This window comes from Corylus avellana, chromosome 4 (genome assembly GCF_965113065.1).
Source record: "Corylus avellana chromosome 4, dhCorAvel1.hap1.2, whole genome shotgun sequence".
In the NCBI taxonomy this organism is placed as follows: Eukaryota; Viridiplantae; Streptophyta; class Magnoliopsida; order Fagales; family Betulaceae; genus Corylus; species Corylus avellana.
In genome coordinates, this window is record NC_142493.1 from 4,314,035 (window position 1) to 4,331,850 (window position 17,816).

The window sequence follows — 17,816 nt, forward strand, 5'->3', positions numbered from 1 at the left end:
TTATGTAGCGACAACGATATAGACTCTGAACACGAAGAGGACTCTGAACACGAACAATCATCTTCAAGTAACAGTGATACAGATTCTGAATATGAATCTGATGATGATATGTGTTGAACATAAGCTCACATTTGGTGTAAGTACAAAGTGTATTAGCATATTTAATGAAGTTGATGCTCTCTCTCTCTCTCTATATATATACATGTATTGTGGTGTTTGTTTTTTTTTTTACTAGCATAATTATTGTTTGTTTGTCAAAAATATTGAACATACTATATGGTTATAATTTGACTAATATATTTTTTTCGTTTTTGAGTTGTTTGCAGATTGATCATAACAATGACAACAACAGGACGTAAACGTGTTCCAGCAGCACGAGGCCGAGGCCGAGGCCAAGGTCAAGGTCGAGGCCTTATTGACGAGCATGAGAGTCCGACTCCCAATTCTGGGTTTGGTGATACAGATATGCAAATGGCGCCCTCGCCCCCCCTCCTCCTCGAGTCAGTGGATAGGCATCCTTCGCACGAGTCTAATGATCCTATTCACTCAGTGGCAGGATTGGATTCACAGGGAGGCGCCCCTACTGCATCTTGTAAGTTCATGAATTATATGTTTATGAAATGTTATTTTTGTATTATTTTGGTTTGTTATAGACATTTGACAATATAACTTACTACGTTACCATGTTTTGCATAACAGCTACCACGTCTGTCAGAAGTGTAAGGGGTAAGGCCAAGTGTAAGAAGTTGAGTGAGCACGTACTTAAGCATGGTCCCTTAGTGCTAAACATTCCAAATAGACACCGGGCACCTATAGGCGATAATGCGTCATGGTTTGCAAGCAAGATTGGGGAGATTATTCGTAACATGTGCGAACTCCATCACGGTGAATGGAAAAAGGTCCCAGCTGAGGAAAAGAACAAGTTATTATTTCATGTTCAGGTATGAATATCAATGTAATGTTTATGAATATGTTTTGTATGAAAAAATAATGTGACACATTTTTTACCATTGTTTTCTTATCTATTATGTATCAGTCAAATTTCGCACTGAATATGGAACGATACGAGCACGTCAAAGCTGTTGAAAATAAATTGGGTCGTGCATATGCTAGGATCCGTTCCAGCTTGTATAGAGACCACTACAAAAATTTTTTTGAAGGCATTGATAAAGACGATGATGAGGGGATTGCCAAGGCTAAGGCTATTGGGAGGGAAAACGTGCCAGCAGGATATGGTCCTGAACAGTGGAACCTAATATGCGACTCATTTGATGACGATAAATGGAAGGTAAATATATATTATTATACTGATTAGAAATTTCAGATTGATATAATTTGCATGCACTTGAGGACATTTTATGAATAATTGTGTTTGTTTTTTTCTCCAAATTTTATAGAAAAAGTCTGCACGAAATATAAAAAACAGAAGCAAATTGGAAACAAATCACACAGCTGGCACTTGTTCATTTGTTAACGTCATTTACAAAAAGGTAAGTGTCTCTTTTTTATAATTTAATTAAAGTAACATTATTTAGTGTAAACTTTGATTATATGTATTATGTGTAGGAACAAGAAACAAAAGTGAAGCCCAATCCTGTTGAATTATATGAGGCTACCCATACAAGAAAAAAAGATAAAGAGTTTGTGAACGACAAATGCAAAACTCTATATGTAAGTAAATGTTTACGCTCCGATTATTAAGTTGATTAGTGAAGAACATGAATAGTAAACTTGCATGAAGTATATATTAAACTAAAGCCAACTATGACTTGTGCAGCTTCAGATGCAAGAATTAACAACCAGTGAGGCCTTAGAGGAAGGCAGTGTGGAGGGGACAAGTGTCGAGGACCGAATGCAAGAAATAGTCACACAAGTGCTAGGGGGCCGACGATCTGGTCACGTTAGAGGAATGGGATGCGGTCTTATTCCTACCCCTTTAAGTACTTCATCTCAAGCGTTCACCCACTTCGACAACCATGACGAGTGTAGGAAAAGACAAGAAGATACTCAAAGCGAGCTTCAACAGACTAGAATCGAACTTCATCAGTATAGAGAGAATTTGCAAGCCAACGTTGAGGAAACCAACAAATTGAAAGCCACTGTTGAGTTCTTAATGTCACGTATTGGAGGGTTAGTGAAACTATATCTATGCATTAATTTTACAAAAACACACATACTAAGTAATCGTTAAAAAGCTTATTAATCATTATATGAAATTCTATTCTTCTTAGGTCTGGAGGGAGCTTGCTTGGAGGTGCATCAAGTGAAGCCAACAATTGAGGGAGCTTTGGAATAACCATTTATTTATGATGTACTTTTTGATACCATATATTTCAGATATTTTTTTTTGATACTATGTATTTGGATAGTTGTTGGTACTTTCTATTTGCTATTGTGTATTTGAGTATTTGTTGATCGTGATCTGTTTGGTAATGTATATTTGTTGGTACTTTTTATTTGGTTTATATTATGTTAAGATATTCGCAAAATTTTTGGTTCACGAACTTTTGAGTTAGTAAATCTCCCTTGACATGTTTATCAAGGTTAAAGAGCTTTGAGTAAACAATGCAAGGGAGTAATAATATCTTTCTAAATTTTATTTTTAAGTGTATGCAGGATGATAAGAGTACAAGAAAGTTAAACTACCCAAGCAGGTTCTTACTTTAATATGTTTCATGAACAAACACATTTTTAGTATTTCTTTCTCTATCATGTTGGGTTTCATTCTTATTGTCTTGATATCATATATTGGTTCATTGTGGTAGATTACTCAAATTGCTTATGAGGATGAATTGGGAAGGAAGATGATGCAGATAAGTATTTTATTTTGGGTTTTGAAATTTTCCTGGCCATAGATTGTAAAACATATATTTAATAGTTTTCTCCCTTGGCAGGTTTGGTTCATGGGGCAGTTCTCACATATTTTTGATGATTTTGATGAGGTTAGTCATTTTGAGTTACGTTGCTTGTGAGCATTTAGATTAGTTTGAAGATTGTTGTCTGATGTGGTGAAGTAGTGTTAATGCATAGTACTCTTCTCTAAAAGGTGTTAAACTTTTAAACTTTGCCAATATTTGTGGTTTTCGGCTTCTGTTTCCAATGATAGGTGTCGTTTTGTAGTTTTAAGCCATTATTCATGATATGTTTGCCCTTTATATTATATCATTTTCATAATTATAGGATAAAGAGGTATAAGATGTGTTAGTTGTGGTGAATGAATGGGAGAGTGGTTGATGGGTTTGTTTTGTTTTGGTGATTGATAGCGTCGAGAAGGAACGAAGCGGCGGGGTGGCTGAGGAAGATGGTGGGAGTAGTGGGGGCGAAGGATTTGCCGGCGGAGCCGTTGGAGCAGGAGTTACGGCTAGGATTGAGAGGTGGGATCATTCTCTGCAATGTGCTCAACAAGGTTTACTCTGGAGCTGTGCCCAAGGTTAGCCTTTTCCTCATCCTTATCTTCATTTAAATTCTGTGTCTTTTTTGTTTTTTCAATTTGGGATGTTTAAGCAGTAGTTTGATTTCTTTTTAGGTGGTGGAAAGTCCATGTGATTCTGCTTTGGTTCTTGATGGGGCCGCATTGTCTGCATTTGGCTGCTGTATTTATGCACAGAAAAGGAAATATTCTGATAAGTTAGGACCTCAATGGAGCAAGGAGGAGCTTGAGCATTTTTATCAAGCCTATTGGAAATATGGAAAAGACTGGAAGAAGGTATGCCTTTATTTGACGTTGTGTTTTATTTACTCTTTTGGGATTTACTTAATTAGCCATAATTGGTTGTCTTTCATTATATAAGCAGCTTCTAATTTTTGTGGTGTAACTTGATATCTAATTTGGTTATGCATACATATGCAAACATTTTCCATGCTTTCTCCCTGTAATACTGTTTACAATAAAATTTTCTGTTCTAATGCGACAATTTCTAATGTGCTCCAGTTTTGTTTTTGGTCTCTTTTCTATTATTGACTTCTGTGCATATCCAGGTGGCTGCTGTAGTACATAACGGATCCGTTGAGATGGTGGAGGCTCTCTACATTACAAACTGGGTTGGTAGCGTCCATTAGTGTTAGATTGATTTATAACTAGAATCCGTAAAATTAAGCACTATTTTCACCTTTCTTGTATAATCTATTGCGCTTTATTTTAATGTAATTGATTTGCATGAACTAATGACCAGGGTATGACCTGGTTTAATATTTCTTTTGTTTTTTTCTTAATACTTGTCACTGCTTTGTCTTGAACGCGTTCTTACAGATTTGAATAAGGGTCATAGTGCTCATTTACTTCTATTAATTGCAAGCTGGAGGATTGAATCTACTAAACCTCTTGGCAGAAAATAGTTTCTTTTGCATCCCAGTTATTAGATAGTTTGGAGCGGGTTTGTCATTCAGTTAATAATTTCTTCTAGTTTTAGTAGTTAGTTATGGTGAGATTCTTGATAACTAAAGTTAATAAATTTGTATGAAATTTGATCTTAAATTCAGAAATGAAACTGGTTTGCATATGTAAGTAATTTGGTTCCCTGGGACTGGGTCTGGGTCTGCGATCGATCGCACACGATTGTGCAATCGATCGCAAAATCTCGAACACCTTCTGGTACTGCGATCGATCGTACACATTGTGCGATCGATCGCAGATTATTTTTTTTTAAAATTTTTTAGGACAATTAGGGTCCACTTTGTGGACGCTAATGGTTAACCATTAGCGTCGACTATGGTTTCCGTTTACATTACCTTTAGGGTCAAAAAATTGTGACTTTTAGGGTCCATAAAGTGGACGCTAAAAGTTATCAATAGGGTCGACCCTGAGCCGACGCTGATAGATAGTTTTTTATTTTTATTTTTTTAGGACCATTAGCGTCCACAAAGTGGACGCTAATGGTTAACTAATCAGCGTCCACTTTTATTTGGACGCTGATAGTTAATTTTTTTTAATTTTTTTTAGGACCATTAGGGTCCACTTTGTGGACGCTAATAGTTAACTATTAGCGTCCAATTTAAGTCGACGCTAATGGTTAACCATTAGCGTCGACTATGACTTTTTTTTACATCACTTTTAGGGTCAAAAAATGTGACTTTTAGGGTCGATAAAGTGGACGCTAAAAGTTACCATTAGGGTCGACTTGAAGTGGACGCTGATGATCACACGTATGAGCATTAGGGTCGGACTATTAGCGTCGACACTTTTAGGGTCCAAAAGTCGACGCTGTTGGCAACAGCGTCCACTTTAGGACTTTTAGGGTCGACTTTGAGTCGCCCCTAAAGACCTAATTTCTTGTAGTGCCATTGCAGTTCGTTTTGATTGACTTGATATCCAAAATAAAACACCCAAGAAATTTAGATCCATATTTTTGTATGAGAACACATTTGAATTTCATAAATAACATTAGGATTTTCAATTACAAAGCATTAATTGAACTAATTTCTTCCTCAATGACTGAAACTCTTTGAACAAATATATATAAGAGCAGAGGCGAAGTTCACCTCATAGAGCTCATCTGATATAAGCGTCTTCCGGTTAGCAAAAGGAATTCTGGAGTTGTAGTCATCATGTGGAACTGTGGTTGGGTCACCAAGCACATATCCCTGCGTCCAATTCATCAGAGAAACTTTAAATTTATTTCAAGAATACAAACTATATAAGGCATTAATCAACATGAATTAGCTTAGGCTTCATTGGTTTCGACCTAAAACTTTTCTATTTTTCAGTATTTGGGTAGTACAATCATTCGCCGTCCGCCACCCTTGTCTTTGCCGTCGTATTTTTTGTACAAGCCAAACATCGAAAAATACTTTCAGTGAAATTCATTTCATAGAAATTGATATCTCCAAAAACATTTTGCAAACCAACTGAGCCTAAGTTTATCTGACTTATCCAACTCAAATGTGAGCACGTACTTGGAGATTCATAGCAGGCTTACGTCCAGCTTCATTACCTATATAAAAACCATGCATGCTTCATGAGCGAAAGCTCGATAATTAAGGTATATATGGGCCCCATTTCATCATTACTAGAGATTCACAAAAATTACCTTCAGATATTTTTTCAACAATAATTGGGACAACTATGCCCGAATAAGAATCACCAGCAATGTAGAGTGGGTTTCTTTGGAATGTTGGGTGAGCCATAAGCCACTGTATGTACGTGTCACAATCCAAAACAGCAAACAAACAAACAAAAAAATTGAGGTTAATTAGCATGCATGCATGTCTCAATTTCTTAAATTGAATCTTAAATCACTGTTTAAAGTTGAGGATGTTAATTAATTAATGTAATAATTAAGTGCTCACTTTCATTTAAAAATTCAATAGTATCTCCCAATTAATTAATCTTTTATATATGTGTAACAACATATTTAATGAACTCACCTTCCTTATAAACTCATAGGTTTGTGCTGCTGATAATGTATCAGTCACGTTGTATCCTTCCCAACTTTTTGCATATGAGAATCCAGTGCCCACGGGTGCGTCTACAAATATTATGTTGGCAACCTACACAAATATTGTCACCATTACTTTTCATTAACATTACCAGACATATGCCAAATACATCTCTCTCTCTCTCTCTCTCTCTCTCTCTATATATATATATATATATATATATAGATTAAATATGAAATTAATTAACCTTTGTCCAGGAGTATGGGTTCAATTTAAATGTCGGGGAGCCCCTGCTGGATTCCGTATAGTCAAATGAAAGCGGACCTACAACCAAAGATGAACCAATTGCAAAGGTAATTTCTGACCATGACTAAAATTAATCTCGTCACCCATCTGCCAACTGTGTGTGTATATATATATACACATTGACTTATGAAGATTTTCAAAGTCCATAAATAAAAATGAATTTTGAGCAGGGTTATTTTTAATTAATTTTCACAGGGCTCAAGCTCAAGTCTTCAAGCTTTATTTTGAGATTTCCACTTGTCTTACATATTTTGATTATAATATTAAACACCAATCCGTTAGACTCATAATAATATGAAAATAAACAATAAAAAAAATAAATAAATAAAGAAATAAAGAAACATATGTTAGATAGGCATAGCTGGCTGGATTTTAGGAATGACAGGTGGGTTTTTCTTACTCTTTACGAAATGTCGAACCTGTGGCAATAAAAATATGTTTTTTTAATGTATAATTAATTAGGCTGCGATATACGTACGTACAGAGACTCTCCACGAATAATGCGCTTTGATAAAAGCGAATCTGGCATGTTGTTAATCAATATATATATCAGACCATTAATTGCATCATTACCTGACATTACTCTTTGGTTTTCCTTTCGGGATTGAGATTTTTTTAATCTCTACTAGAAATCTAGGGGATTCCGATAAAAACAAAAACAAAACAAAAAATGAGAGAAAATTTCGGATTTTAAAATGTTCCGGCTGGTCTCCAAAACAAATTGAGGTACCGAGCGAGCTCATTTGCTCATGACACTTCAAAGTATAAGGTCTTTCCCCCTCTCATTGTTCTTCCAAATTTCTTGGAGTCAACAATGAATTTCTAGATGGTGATCCTTTTTTTTATCTAGCAGTTTTTTTATTTATTTATTTTTTGTTTATTTGAAAAAAAAAAGAAAAAGAGTAGGTTGGGGAGAACAATTGTGGCTATCTTAGGTGTGACCAAAGTACACTTACCTACTAGGAGCCACACAGGAGGGGCCTAGACAGTGAAAACCGTATGTACTCTCTCAAGTCCGACTGAGTCAAAGTTCTTCATTACAAGTATTCGAAGCCATGCCCTAATACAAGCTCTGAGCACTTGAAAATTTTATTAGGCTATTGAACTACCACCCTTGATGGTTTTTTATCCTGTATTTGTGTTGGTAATCAATGGGTTTGAGAAATAAAACCAATTAACCTAATGAGATTAACCCTAATCAGATCCATCATATATACCACGTGAATGTGACAACTTTACATGAGTAGTGACAAAAAAGAAAAAAAAAAAAAAATCGTTTTTCTATCTTCTTCTTTTATATACTTCAATTTTGTTGGTTACTTCATATCAAATTTATTTATTTTATCTAAATTATCATTTGATTTATATATTTCAAATTTTTTTTCCCGTTTGGATCGAGGAAACGTCATAAACTACCCTATTACATTTCTACCAAAGGTGACATAAAAAAGGATGAGATATATTATATATAAATACCTATTTCATAGACTAAACCGGAAAAGGCAGAACAACCCGGGCCTCCGGTGAGCCAAAGCACTAGAGGGTCATCTTTTGGACTCCTCTCAGACTCAACGAAATAGTAGAAAAGCTGCACATCATCCAACTCCCCCACTCCTACGTACCTGTTGTTGCACAAAATCCATAATATCTTGATCAATTAATGTCACCTTCCACTGTATACCACATATATATAATGCTCACTTACCCGGTTTCAAGCTTGAAAGGGAGATCACCGGGAAAGCCCGGCAGGGTGTTAATGATTGTTTGAGACACAACAATGTTGGGGAGAAGCAATATAAGAAGAAGTAGACACGACAACAACATCTTGGTTAGACACTTGCTGTAATTATCTGCTTCAGCTGGTTGCAGAGGTGGCGCCATGCTTGCTTGCTTTCTCTAGCTATCACACACCACAAATGGAGATGGAATAAAGTGGTCAGTAAGACTGAGTGGTTTATATATGGAGCTTTGAGGAAGGAAGGATATGGTGTTAGCTACGTTGACTAACACGTGAATTCAGTAGGGTGAAAATGAGGTTAATTTCCATGGAAGCTATATTAATATAAAATACCGCATATGGTATTAGAATATATAATTGTTCGTCCAAATTTTACTTTACTTTATTTACGCGTAAACGCATTTCCCTAGTTTCAGGGACCGATCAGTGCAAACCCAGTTTGTGTTGGGTGGTCCTCTTGTGTGGAGACCATCCGTATCTTTTAGAGTACTAACAGCAGTTTTTTTTTTTTTTTTTTCTTTAAGTTTAAAACATAAAATTACTTTTTGTTTCCGTATGAAAATATATTTTACAACAACTTCTCTTACCTTTTCATATATTATTAAAATATTATTTTTTTTACAAAATACAAGTTTTCTACCTACCCTCACTTTTTTCTATAAAATCCCAACACAATCGCCAATTAAAGACAAAAATATGAAAGAGCAGAGAAGAAACAGAAATGTTTATATTAAAATAATGTATAGGAAACTACTTTTGGTTCCCTACACATTAGGAAACTAATTAATCTTTTATATATATATATATATATATATATATATATATATATAACAACATATTTAATGAACTCACCTTCCTTATAAACTCATAGGTTTGTGCTGCTGATAATGTATCAGTCATGTTGTATGATGTATCCTTCCCAACTTTTTGCATATGAGAATCCAGAGCCCACGGGTGCATCTAGAAATATTATGTTGGCAACCTAGAGAATTATTGTCACCAATACTTTTCATGAACATTACCAGACAGATGCCAAAACATATATATATATATATATATATATATATATATATATATATATAGGGAGCTCTTGCTGGATTCCGTAAAGTCAAATGAAAGCGGACCTACAACCAAATACGAACGAATTGCAAAGGTAATTTCCGACCATGACATAAACGTCGTCACGTATCCATCTGCCAAATTAATATATATAGTAGTGACACTAAAACTTTCATGTGCATCCCCTCCGCCACCCACAAGGGCCATGGGGTGACCAGCCACCCCCAAAGGAAATTTTTTTTTTTTTTTTTAATTTAATTAAATATAATTTTTTAATGTTTTTAATTTAAAATTTTTCTTTTTTTTAATTAATTAATTATATGGACACGTGTCAAACCGTGATTTGTGCTGACACGGTGTTCCATCAAATGTTGGACGAAATTTTGACGGAGGGATCATCTCCGACTTTAAGCAAAGAAGAGGGATTCCTGTGATAAAAAATAAACCTTAAGGGTCAAAAAATAAAGAAGTTAAACCAAAGGGCTGAATAAGGTATTTAACTCTTAAAAAAATTAAAAAGAAGTAGACCATGAAAAGCATAATGACTAAACATAAGGAAAGGAATGGCATATAATGACATATAGGGCATATGCTAGCGGCTAGTGCTCTAAATGGCACAATCCACGTCTTTTATATAAGACATAAAATAAATAAATAAATTAAAATTTTTTAAAAAAAAAAAACCAAAACAAAATGACCGTAGCTCCATTAGTGGTAGAGAGAAAATTTTCGGGCTTTTATTAAAACACTTCCTTTAAAGATTGGAGGATCATTTGTGGTCTGATCTTGATAAAAATTTTAGTATATATGTTGTTCTTGACCATGAAAGCCATGTATTGACTAGTGTCGATTGTTGTATTTCTTCTCCAGTTGCTTGATTGCGCATGCTCACTTAGTGAGATCTTTCTTTGTTCTTATAGAAATCCACTTTTAGAATGACAAATTTATGTTTTGTCCAAAAATTTAAATATTTGTCTTGATGTGTTAGTAACCTTTAGATATTTCTTTAGAAAATACATTGTAAACTCATTATCATTGATAGTGGAAAATTTAACTAGTTTTTTCCCTTTGCATTAGAGGGTTTTTCACGTAAAAAACTTTTGGTGTCTTTCTAATTATGGGTTGCTTGATTATTTTTCACTGGATTGTGGGTGTATTTATTTTTTGTGCTAGTTTGGCTATTTCATTTTCACAAATATTGGTAGATTAATTTTGTTGTGTTTGAAACTATAGTATTCACCCCTATCAAAGTGGTATCAGAACTTTGGTTAAGTCTGTGTCAAGATGATAGGCATGTCGTGTTTTCAGTTTCAATTTGCTCTAATTCGCCTACCAACATCCCAAGTAGAGAGCAAAAATCCAAATTTGTAATGCTTACAAATTACAAAATTTGGAACAGTTTCATGAACAATTAAGAAAAAAGGAAAACCAAAGATTAATTAAGGACGCCATTGAAGCTGTCGAGTTTCATGAAACTGTTTATTAAGAATAACACCAAATTGACTAATTAAAGAGGGTAGTAAGCAAACCACCTCTCAATCATAGCAAAACACTCCTTTGGCTTGTACTCGGGAGCTGTGTGGCCTCCTCCCTACACCATTAAAGCAAGACATATAATGTAGTTAATTAATTAGCTTTGGTAATAACTAAGGAAATTAATAATTGGAAGATTATAAGTTTTTCTTGCCTTTACAATTGCATATCTCAAGCGGCACTTTTTATAATTATATTCCATCGTGTACCTACATGTACATTATATTGAAGTTAATTTATAATTGAAAATAATTAACTTGATCATCATGACTTCAAATTAGATTGATTAATTTGCAAGTTTAAGTAGAAACTAACCCTGCAACTTGTCCATCAACAAACCATGGCTCCCAATCTTCGGAAACAGTCAAATTTAGAGATTTTATCCATGCGTGTGTGCCCACATAGGGAATAACCATGTCCTGATCACCGCTGTGATTAAATGAAATGAATTAATGCATATGAGTGAAGTATGTTAGTTCGATTCTTAGCAATGAAATTAGATTTTCGTGCAATCCAATTAGGACTGATAGTTTTTTACACGATCGACAAGCGAATTAATCTGATATGAACCCAACATAAATTTAATGAGCTATGATTAAAGGGTATATATGAACCGTTTAATTAAATTGGGGAAAATGACAAATAAAATTTATGACATTACCTATAAATTAACATTCGATACCCTTTCTTGATGAGGTTTCGGTGGTAATCAAGAGTAGAGAAGACATTGTCCGTGTAAGATAAGCTTGCATTGCATCTTGTCCACTCTTTGATGCTCCCCTGGTTGTCATTTGAAGTAATTGGTAAATTAAACTATTCTTGATCATGAAACCATTATTATTGTTGTTTAAAGTAGGGAAAAATCGAAATTAGTCCTTAGGTTTTTGTGCAATTTTTATTTAATTCTTCGGTCTTCAATTTCAACATTTAGATCCTTAATTAGGTGTGCCTCTTTTTTTAAATATGTCTCTCTGTCAACATACCATCCAATTAATTAACAATATGGAATTAAGATCTTCTTCATTTTATTTGAACTGGAGAATATCCAGTTAGTTATAGTGGAGGGGTATTTTTGTCCCCTTGAAAAGTGAAAAGACAAAAATACCCCTCCAATAAGATCAAATGAAATGGGGAATATTCATTTAGTGTAAAATGATGGGTAATATTGTCTTAATATTAAAGTTGAAGGATAAAATTTATAATATTACTTCTCATTTTACACTAAATAGATATTCTCCATTTAAAAAAAAAAATTGAGCGGACCCTGTTCCAACCTGACCAACTGTATATAGCACATGACATAATTACTTTAAATTACAAATATACCCTTAAAATTAAAACTTTTCTTTTCTAAAATGTGAGGTGGCACATACAAAAGTATTTTAAATTTAAAGTAACTATGTCATGTGGCACATACAGTTGGCACATAACATGTCAAACTAGAGCTATGTGGTATTAATTAATTGGATAACGTGTTGACATAGAGAACTATTTGAAACCAATAAAAAACCACAAAGGGTCTAATTATTAAAATTAAAATCGCGTAAAAACCTAGTGACTCAATTTGATTTTTTTTCCTTTAAAATATTTACACACCTCGCGTATGCCAAGAGCCTCTTGAACAGTTTTATTATTTGCCCAAATGTAAACGAAAAGATAGTTATAGCTCTACAAAAAAAAGAACAATTAAGCTGGTTATGGTTAGTTAAATTTGAATTACTAAACAAAAAAATATATATACATAAATCGAGTGCAAAGGAAATATGAAAAAGAAAATAAAAAACATGTTCACGTGTGTTTGTGAGAGGGAGAGATTTTTACCCGACACCATGGTTTGGGAATTTCAGGAGCAGTAAGGAGGAGATCTACAGAATCCTCTCCGTAGCTTGGATCCCACTTTGATCCAACCGCCAACGGTTTTGGGGACAGATAACTACATGTAGGTTCCAATATATTTCCTGTATATAGCTTGCTGATGCACTGCAAATTTCAAATGGTAAATTAGTACTGCTGTTTGATTCCCGTAAAAAGAGCTCGGTTTGTTAATGCTTTTTATAATGTTTTTTGATTTGAAAAATGTTACTACATGACATAAAAGTAATTTTGAGTATTTTGTGTTTAATTTATTTATTAAAAGAGAAAAAGAAAAAGTGTTGCCAAACCGAGTCTTTTAGAGTTCTCACCTCCGTCACCGCGATAAGATCACTTACGCATGGTGTATTGGTTGGATCTATATTGATATACTCGCCATTGCAGTTTGTTTTGATTGACTTCATCACATACAAAGTAAAAAACCCAAGAAATTTAGATATATCCATCTTTTTTGTAACAATTGTATATAAAAAGCTTGCAAAAACACCATATATATATATATATATATATATATTGAAGTCAAATGGGTAGGAGGATTTAAATGGCTAATAAGCACTACTAGGAGACAGGGAAGATGTAGGAATGCTTCCGCTCTCATCTATGGACAAGGACAGAGGAAGGAGGTGGCTCATATATATAGGCCATGGCCACCCCCAACTCATAAGGCCCATAAATGAATTCAGCTTATTAATTTATGTCCTGTTTCAATTGGGATTAGGACACGTGTCTCAATTTCAACTTGTCTCGGACCTAAGCTAGACCCCTCCTAAATATAATTCAAGAGAATATATAAATTTAAGAGGAGGGGCGAAGTTCACCTCATAGAGCTCATCTGATATAAGCGTCTTCCGGTGAGCAAAAGGAATTCTGGAGTTGTAGTCATCATGTGGAACTGTAGTTGGGTCACCAAGCACATATCCCTGCGTCCAATTCAGAGAATATTTATTTCAAAAATACAAACTATAAGGCATTAATAAATATGAATTAGCCTAGGCTCCGTTCATTCCGACGTAAAACTTCTCCATTTTTTGGTGTTTGATATGACCGAAAATCTTAATCAAACCGAAAACATTTTGATTCACCAGAAAAAAAAACCTCATTTAAACCGTGTAAAATAGTTTTCCTTTTTTAATTTTTTGGAATTCGAGCGTTTCCTTCTCGCACATACTTTTTTTCGTAGTTCATTCGCCGTCTCCTCCACCCTTGCCTTTGCCGTCGTATATTCCGTATAAGCCAAATACCGAAAAAATATTTTCAGCAAAAATCATTTTTTAAAAAAATTGATATCTCCAAAAACATTTTTCAACAAAAAAACATTCGTGGAAACAAACTAAGCCAAAGTTTATTTTAATTATCCAACTCTATTAATGTGAGCACGTACTTGGAGATTCATAGCCGGCTTACGTCCAGCTTCATTACCTATATAAAAACCATGCTTCATGAGTGAAAGCTCGACAATTAAGGTATATATATATATATACACCCCATGCCATTTCATCATTATATATATATATATATATATATATATATATATATATACGATTCTAAATCTCTCTCTCTTCCTCAGTATTTCCTCGTGCGTGGGCAAATGTTAAAAATAAAATAAACATATTGTAGAGATTTGATTCACAAAAATTACCATCAGATATTTTTTCAACAATAATGGGGACAACTATGCCCGAATAAGAATCACCAGCAATGTAGAGTGGATTTCTTTGGAATGTTGGGTGAGCCATAAGCCACTGTATGTACGTGTCACAATCCAAAACAGCAAACAAACAAACAAAAAAATTGAGGTTAGCATGCATGCATATCTCAATTTCTTGAATTAAATCTTAAATCACTGTTTAAAGTTGAGAATGTTAATTAATGTAATAATTAAGTGTTCACTTTCATTTAAAAATTCAATAGTACCATCTCGATTCCAATTAATTAATCTTTTATATATATATATATATATATATATATATATATATATATATATATAATGAACTCACCTTCCTTATAAACTCATAGGTTTGTGCTGCTGATAATGTATCAGTCATGTTGTATCCTTCCCAACTTTTTGCATATGAGAATCCAGTGCCCACGGGTGCATCTAGAAATATTATGTTGGCAACCTAGAGAATTATTGTCACCAATACTTTTCATGAACATTACCAGACAGATTACCAAAACATCTATATATATATATATATATATATAGAGAGAGAGAGAGAGAGAGAGAGAGAGAGAGAGAGAGAGATTAAATATGAAATTAATTAACCTTTGTCCAGGAGTATGGGTTCAATTTAAATGTCGGGGAGCTCTTGCTGGATTCCGTAAAGTCAAATGAAAGCGGACCTACAACCAAATACGAACGAATTGCAAAGGTAATTTCCGACTATGACATAAACGTCGTCACCCATCTGCCAAATGTGTATATATATATATATATATATTGGTTTAGGCTAATTAGATTCAAAGCATAGAGATGCATGCCAGATTGTGGAGAATCAACCTTAAACGAAGATTTTCAAAGTCCGAAAAGTAAAAATTAGAAAACTTTTCATGTTACTTATAAATTCATAGGAAAACAAAGTGATACTAAACTAAAAAACAAAGTGGCTGGGTGGTTGGGCCACCCTTTAGGGGTTTTTTGTTTTTTTATATATATATATTGATTATTTTAGTTTTCTTTATTTAGTTTTTTTAATAAAAAAAAATAGTTGTTTTTTATTTTAGTTTATAAGAAAAAAAAAATTGATATTTTAGGAAGAAAAAGAGAAAAGTAGCCATGTTGACAGTTTTTCATCCATTATAACGTTCAACGTTGATGGAGTGGCATTTTTAACAATTGATGGTACTTAGTTTGACGTATCCATGTACATGTTTCGTGGTGTAAATGACAAAACAGTGATAGTTTGGGAGGCCAATTGTACGTATTTTCTCCTCTTATATATATATATATATATATATATATATATATATAACAAGCAAGATCTACACCTGAAAAATGAGCATGTGTTTAATTATTTTTTGAGAAGTGATCTTTAAAAGGAGTTTTCTATTTTGTTTTGAAAAGTGTGTTAATAGTCCTTCTGAATGGTTCTTTTGTCTATATGGTGTCTAAAAACTAATAAAGTTTTTGCCACATATCCAAAAAGCCACGTATGACTTATAGAACATTTTCAGTAGTAGAGTCAATTCTTGCCACATCAATATATTACTTTAAAAAAATTAAAAAGATATAGAAAGGAAAAGTGATATATTGAAAATGATTTTTGACGGTTTAATATCAATCACTATATGGTTCAATTATATTGTGTCACTAAAATCATCTGTACATAATTATGGTCTTATCATTAAATACTACAAAATATTAGTTTTCCTTCTCGTTCCTTAACTCCATATCAACCTCACCGCTTCACTAAAAACAAATCACACTTAAAAGTTAAAACTCATCACCAAATTGAAGATACATGCGGCGCAACGTGATTGGATCAACTTACGTTTTTTTAGCACAGACTAAACAGTTCCTTAATTGAAGTAGACCGAAGGATCGATATTGCAGTACTGACAAAAATCATGAGGACTAATTTTATTGCTTTTGAAAATCCAATTGCTAATGAGATATATGCATACCTATTTCATAGACTAGGCCGGAAAAAGCAGAGCAACCCGGACCTCCGGTGAGCCAAAGCACTAGAGGGTCATCTTTTGGACTCCCCCCAGACTCAACGAAATAGTAGAAAAGCTGCACATCATCCAACTCCCCCACTCCTACGTACCTGTTTTTGCACAAAATCCATAATATCTTCAATCAATTAACGTCACCTTCCACTGTGCTTAGATCATATATATATATATATATATATACTCACCCGGTTTCAAGCTTGAAAGGGAGATCACCGGGAAAGCCCGGCAGGGTGCTGATGATTGTTTGGGACACAACAATATAGTTGGGGAGAAGCAATATAAGAAGAAGTAGGCACGACAACAACATCTTGGTTAGATACTTGCTGTCATTATCTGCTTCTGATCGCAGAGGTGGTGCCATGCTTGCTTTCTCTAGCTAACACACTTCTCTTTTTTTACACGTAAACCCAGCTTGAAAATCAAAAGCATGTGTTATAAATTATGGATGGTCGTGAAACAATGTTGGATTAAGTGTTAACATTTATATCATATCATATGGTGCAGCTAGCCGGCAGGAATAAATTGATTTATGATGTTGTTCCCGGCCAGTTGACTCAGGAACCACAACAGCATCCTGGTAGTTCTGAAAGGTAGGAATATGTAGATGTCAAGACCTTAGATGCGATTTTTTGATTTGATTGACACCTAATACGTCTTATATTTTATTCATTTGTGTTTCCACTCGGCAAATTATTGTGACTTTCTGAGGAAATAAAATTAAAAGCATCTCTTGTTAGGTTCATTTTGTGACGTGTCTTATATATTAAAGTCAGTGGTCCCACTTATTTTATTTTTTTATTATTATTATTCTTTCTTTGTTTTCTTTCTGGCATTTAGTCTTCGATGGAGAGTTGCAGCCAACTGGCTGGAATCAAGCTAGACGCAACCGCCTCTTTCACGTGTATTTTAATGTGTGATTTTATTTAATAGTAATATTTTATTGTCACGTTCAGAAATGAGGACTTGAGAGCATTTGTAAATTGTAACACTATTGGCACTTGTAAAATAACACTACTCAACGCAAGAGAGAGAAAAGGAGACCGTCACTTCAGTGCGATTGAGAGATTATGCAATCTCACTTTCAGTTTTCTCATGTGAATGTCAAGGTGTAAAGAAATAGGGAGTATTTTCTTTTTCTGTCACTTTTACGTGAGAATGAGATTTTGATGTATTGCCGTTTTGAATCGAGTGGTTTGCTAGAAACCTCATGCATCATGTTAGACAATGCCAGGAAATCTTGGCCATAGAGCAATAA

The 17,816-nt window shown here is 34.1% G+C and overlaps 3 protein-coding genes across 6 annotated transcripts in view; 1 reads left to right on the forward strand and 2 right to left on the reverse strand.

Annotated features, from left to right (window-relative positions):
- Window positions 1-8,571, reverse strand: part of LOC132179588 (serine carboxypeptidase-like 18) — a 28,732-nt gene extending 20,161 nt beyond the window's left edge. The window contains exons 1-8 of one of the 2 annotated variants that reach the window (XM_088515445.1): window positions 8,387-8,571; window positions 8,158-8,303; window positions 6,623-6,699; window positions 6,364-6,486; window positions 6,027-6,129; window positions 5,893-5,930; window positions 5,479-5,580; window positions 1,527-1,541 (exon numbers count right to left, since the gene is read on the reverse strand). In XM_088515445.1, the coding sequence (XP_088371571.1) occupies window positions 1,527-1,541; window positions 5,479-5,580; window positions 5,893-5,930; window positions 6,027-6,129; window positions 6,364-6,486; window positions 6,623-6,699; window positions 8,158-8,303; window positions 8,387-8,562 (780 nt within the window). In that variant the 5' untranslated portion in view covers window positions 8,563-8,571. The remainder of the gene's footprint in view (window positions 1-1,526; window positions 1,542-5,478; window positions 5,581-5,892; window positions 5,931-6,026; window positions 6,130-6,363; window positions 6,487-6,622; window positions 6,700-8,157; window positions 8,304-8,386) is intronic. The other variant, XM_088515446.1, reaches the window with a different exon arrangement.
- On the forward strand, window positions 1,612-2,399 carry LOC132164154 (uncharacterized). The gene is made up of 3 exons (XM_088515447.1): window positions 1,612-1,671; window positions 1,778-2,130; window positions 2,232-2,399. Exons 2-3 carry the CDS (start codon window positions 1,784-1,786, stop codon window positions 2,278-2,280), a joined length of 396 nt encoding a protein of 131 aa, XP_088371573.1. The 5' UTR covers window positions 1,612-1,671; window positions 1,778-1,783; the 3' UTR covers window positions 2,281-2,399.
- Window positions 8,572-10,889: 2,318 nt separating the features above from the next.
- Window positions 10,890-17,637, reverse strand: LOC132177431 (serine carboxypeptidase-like 18). Of its 3 annotated transcripts, none has more exons than XM_059589755.2 (14): window positions 16,747-17,637; window positions 16,508-16,653; window positions 15,150-15,226; window positions 14,881-15,003; window positions 14,523-14,625; window positions 14,265-14,302; window positions 13,702-13,803; window positions 13,222-13,281; window positions 12,833-12,991; window positions 12,608-12,679; window positions 11,673-11,791; window positions 11,327-11,440; window positions 11,166-11,220; window positions 10,890-11,069 (listed from the first exon to the last, which is right to left on the reverse strand). In XM_059589755.2, exons 1-14 carry the CDS (start codon window positions 16,920-16,922, stop codon window positions 10,986-10,988), a joined length of 1,428 nt encoding a protein of 475 aa, XP_059445738.2. In that variant the 5' UTR covers window positions 16,923-17,637; the 3' UTR covers window positions 10,890-10,985. The 3 variants fall into 3 exon arrangements, with proteins under 3 accessions (XP_059445738.2, XP_059445737.2, XP_059445739.2); XM_059589754.2 differs by having other exon boundaries at window positions 13,195-13,281; window positions 16,747-17,636; XM_059589756.2 differs by lacking the exon at window positions 12,608-12,679 and having other exon boundaries at window positions 13,195-13,281; window positions 16,747-17,636.
- Between the last annotated feature and the right edge of the window lie 179 nt (window positions 17,638-17,816).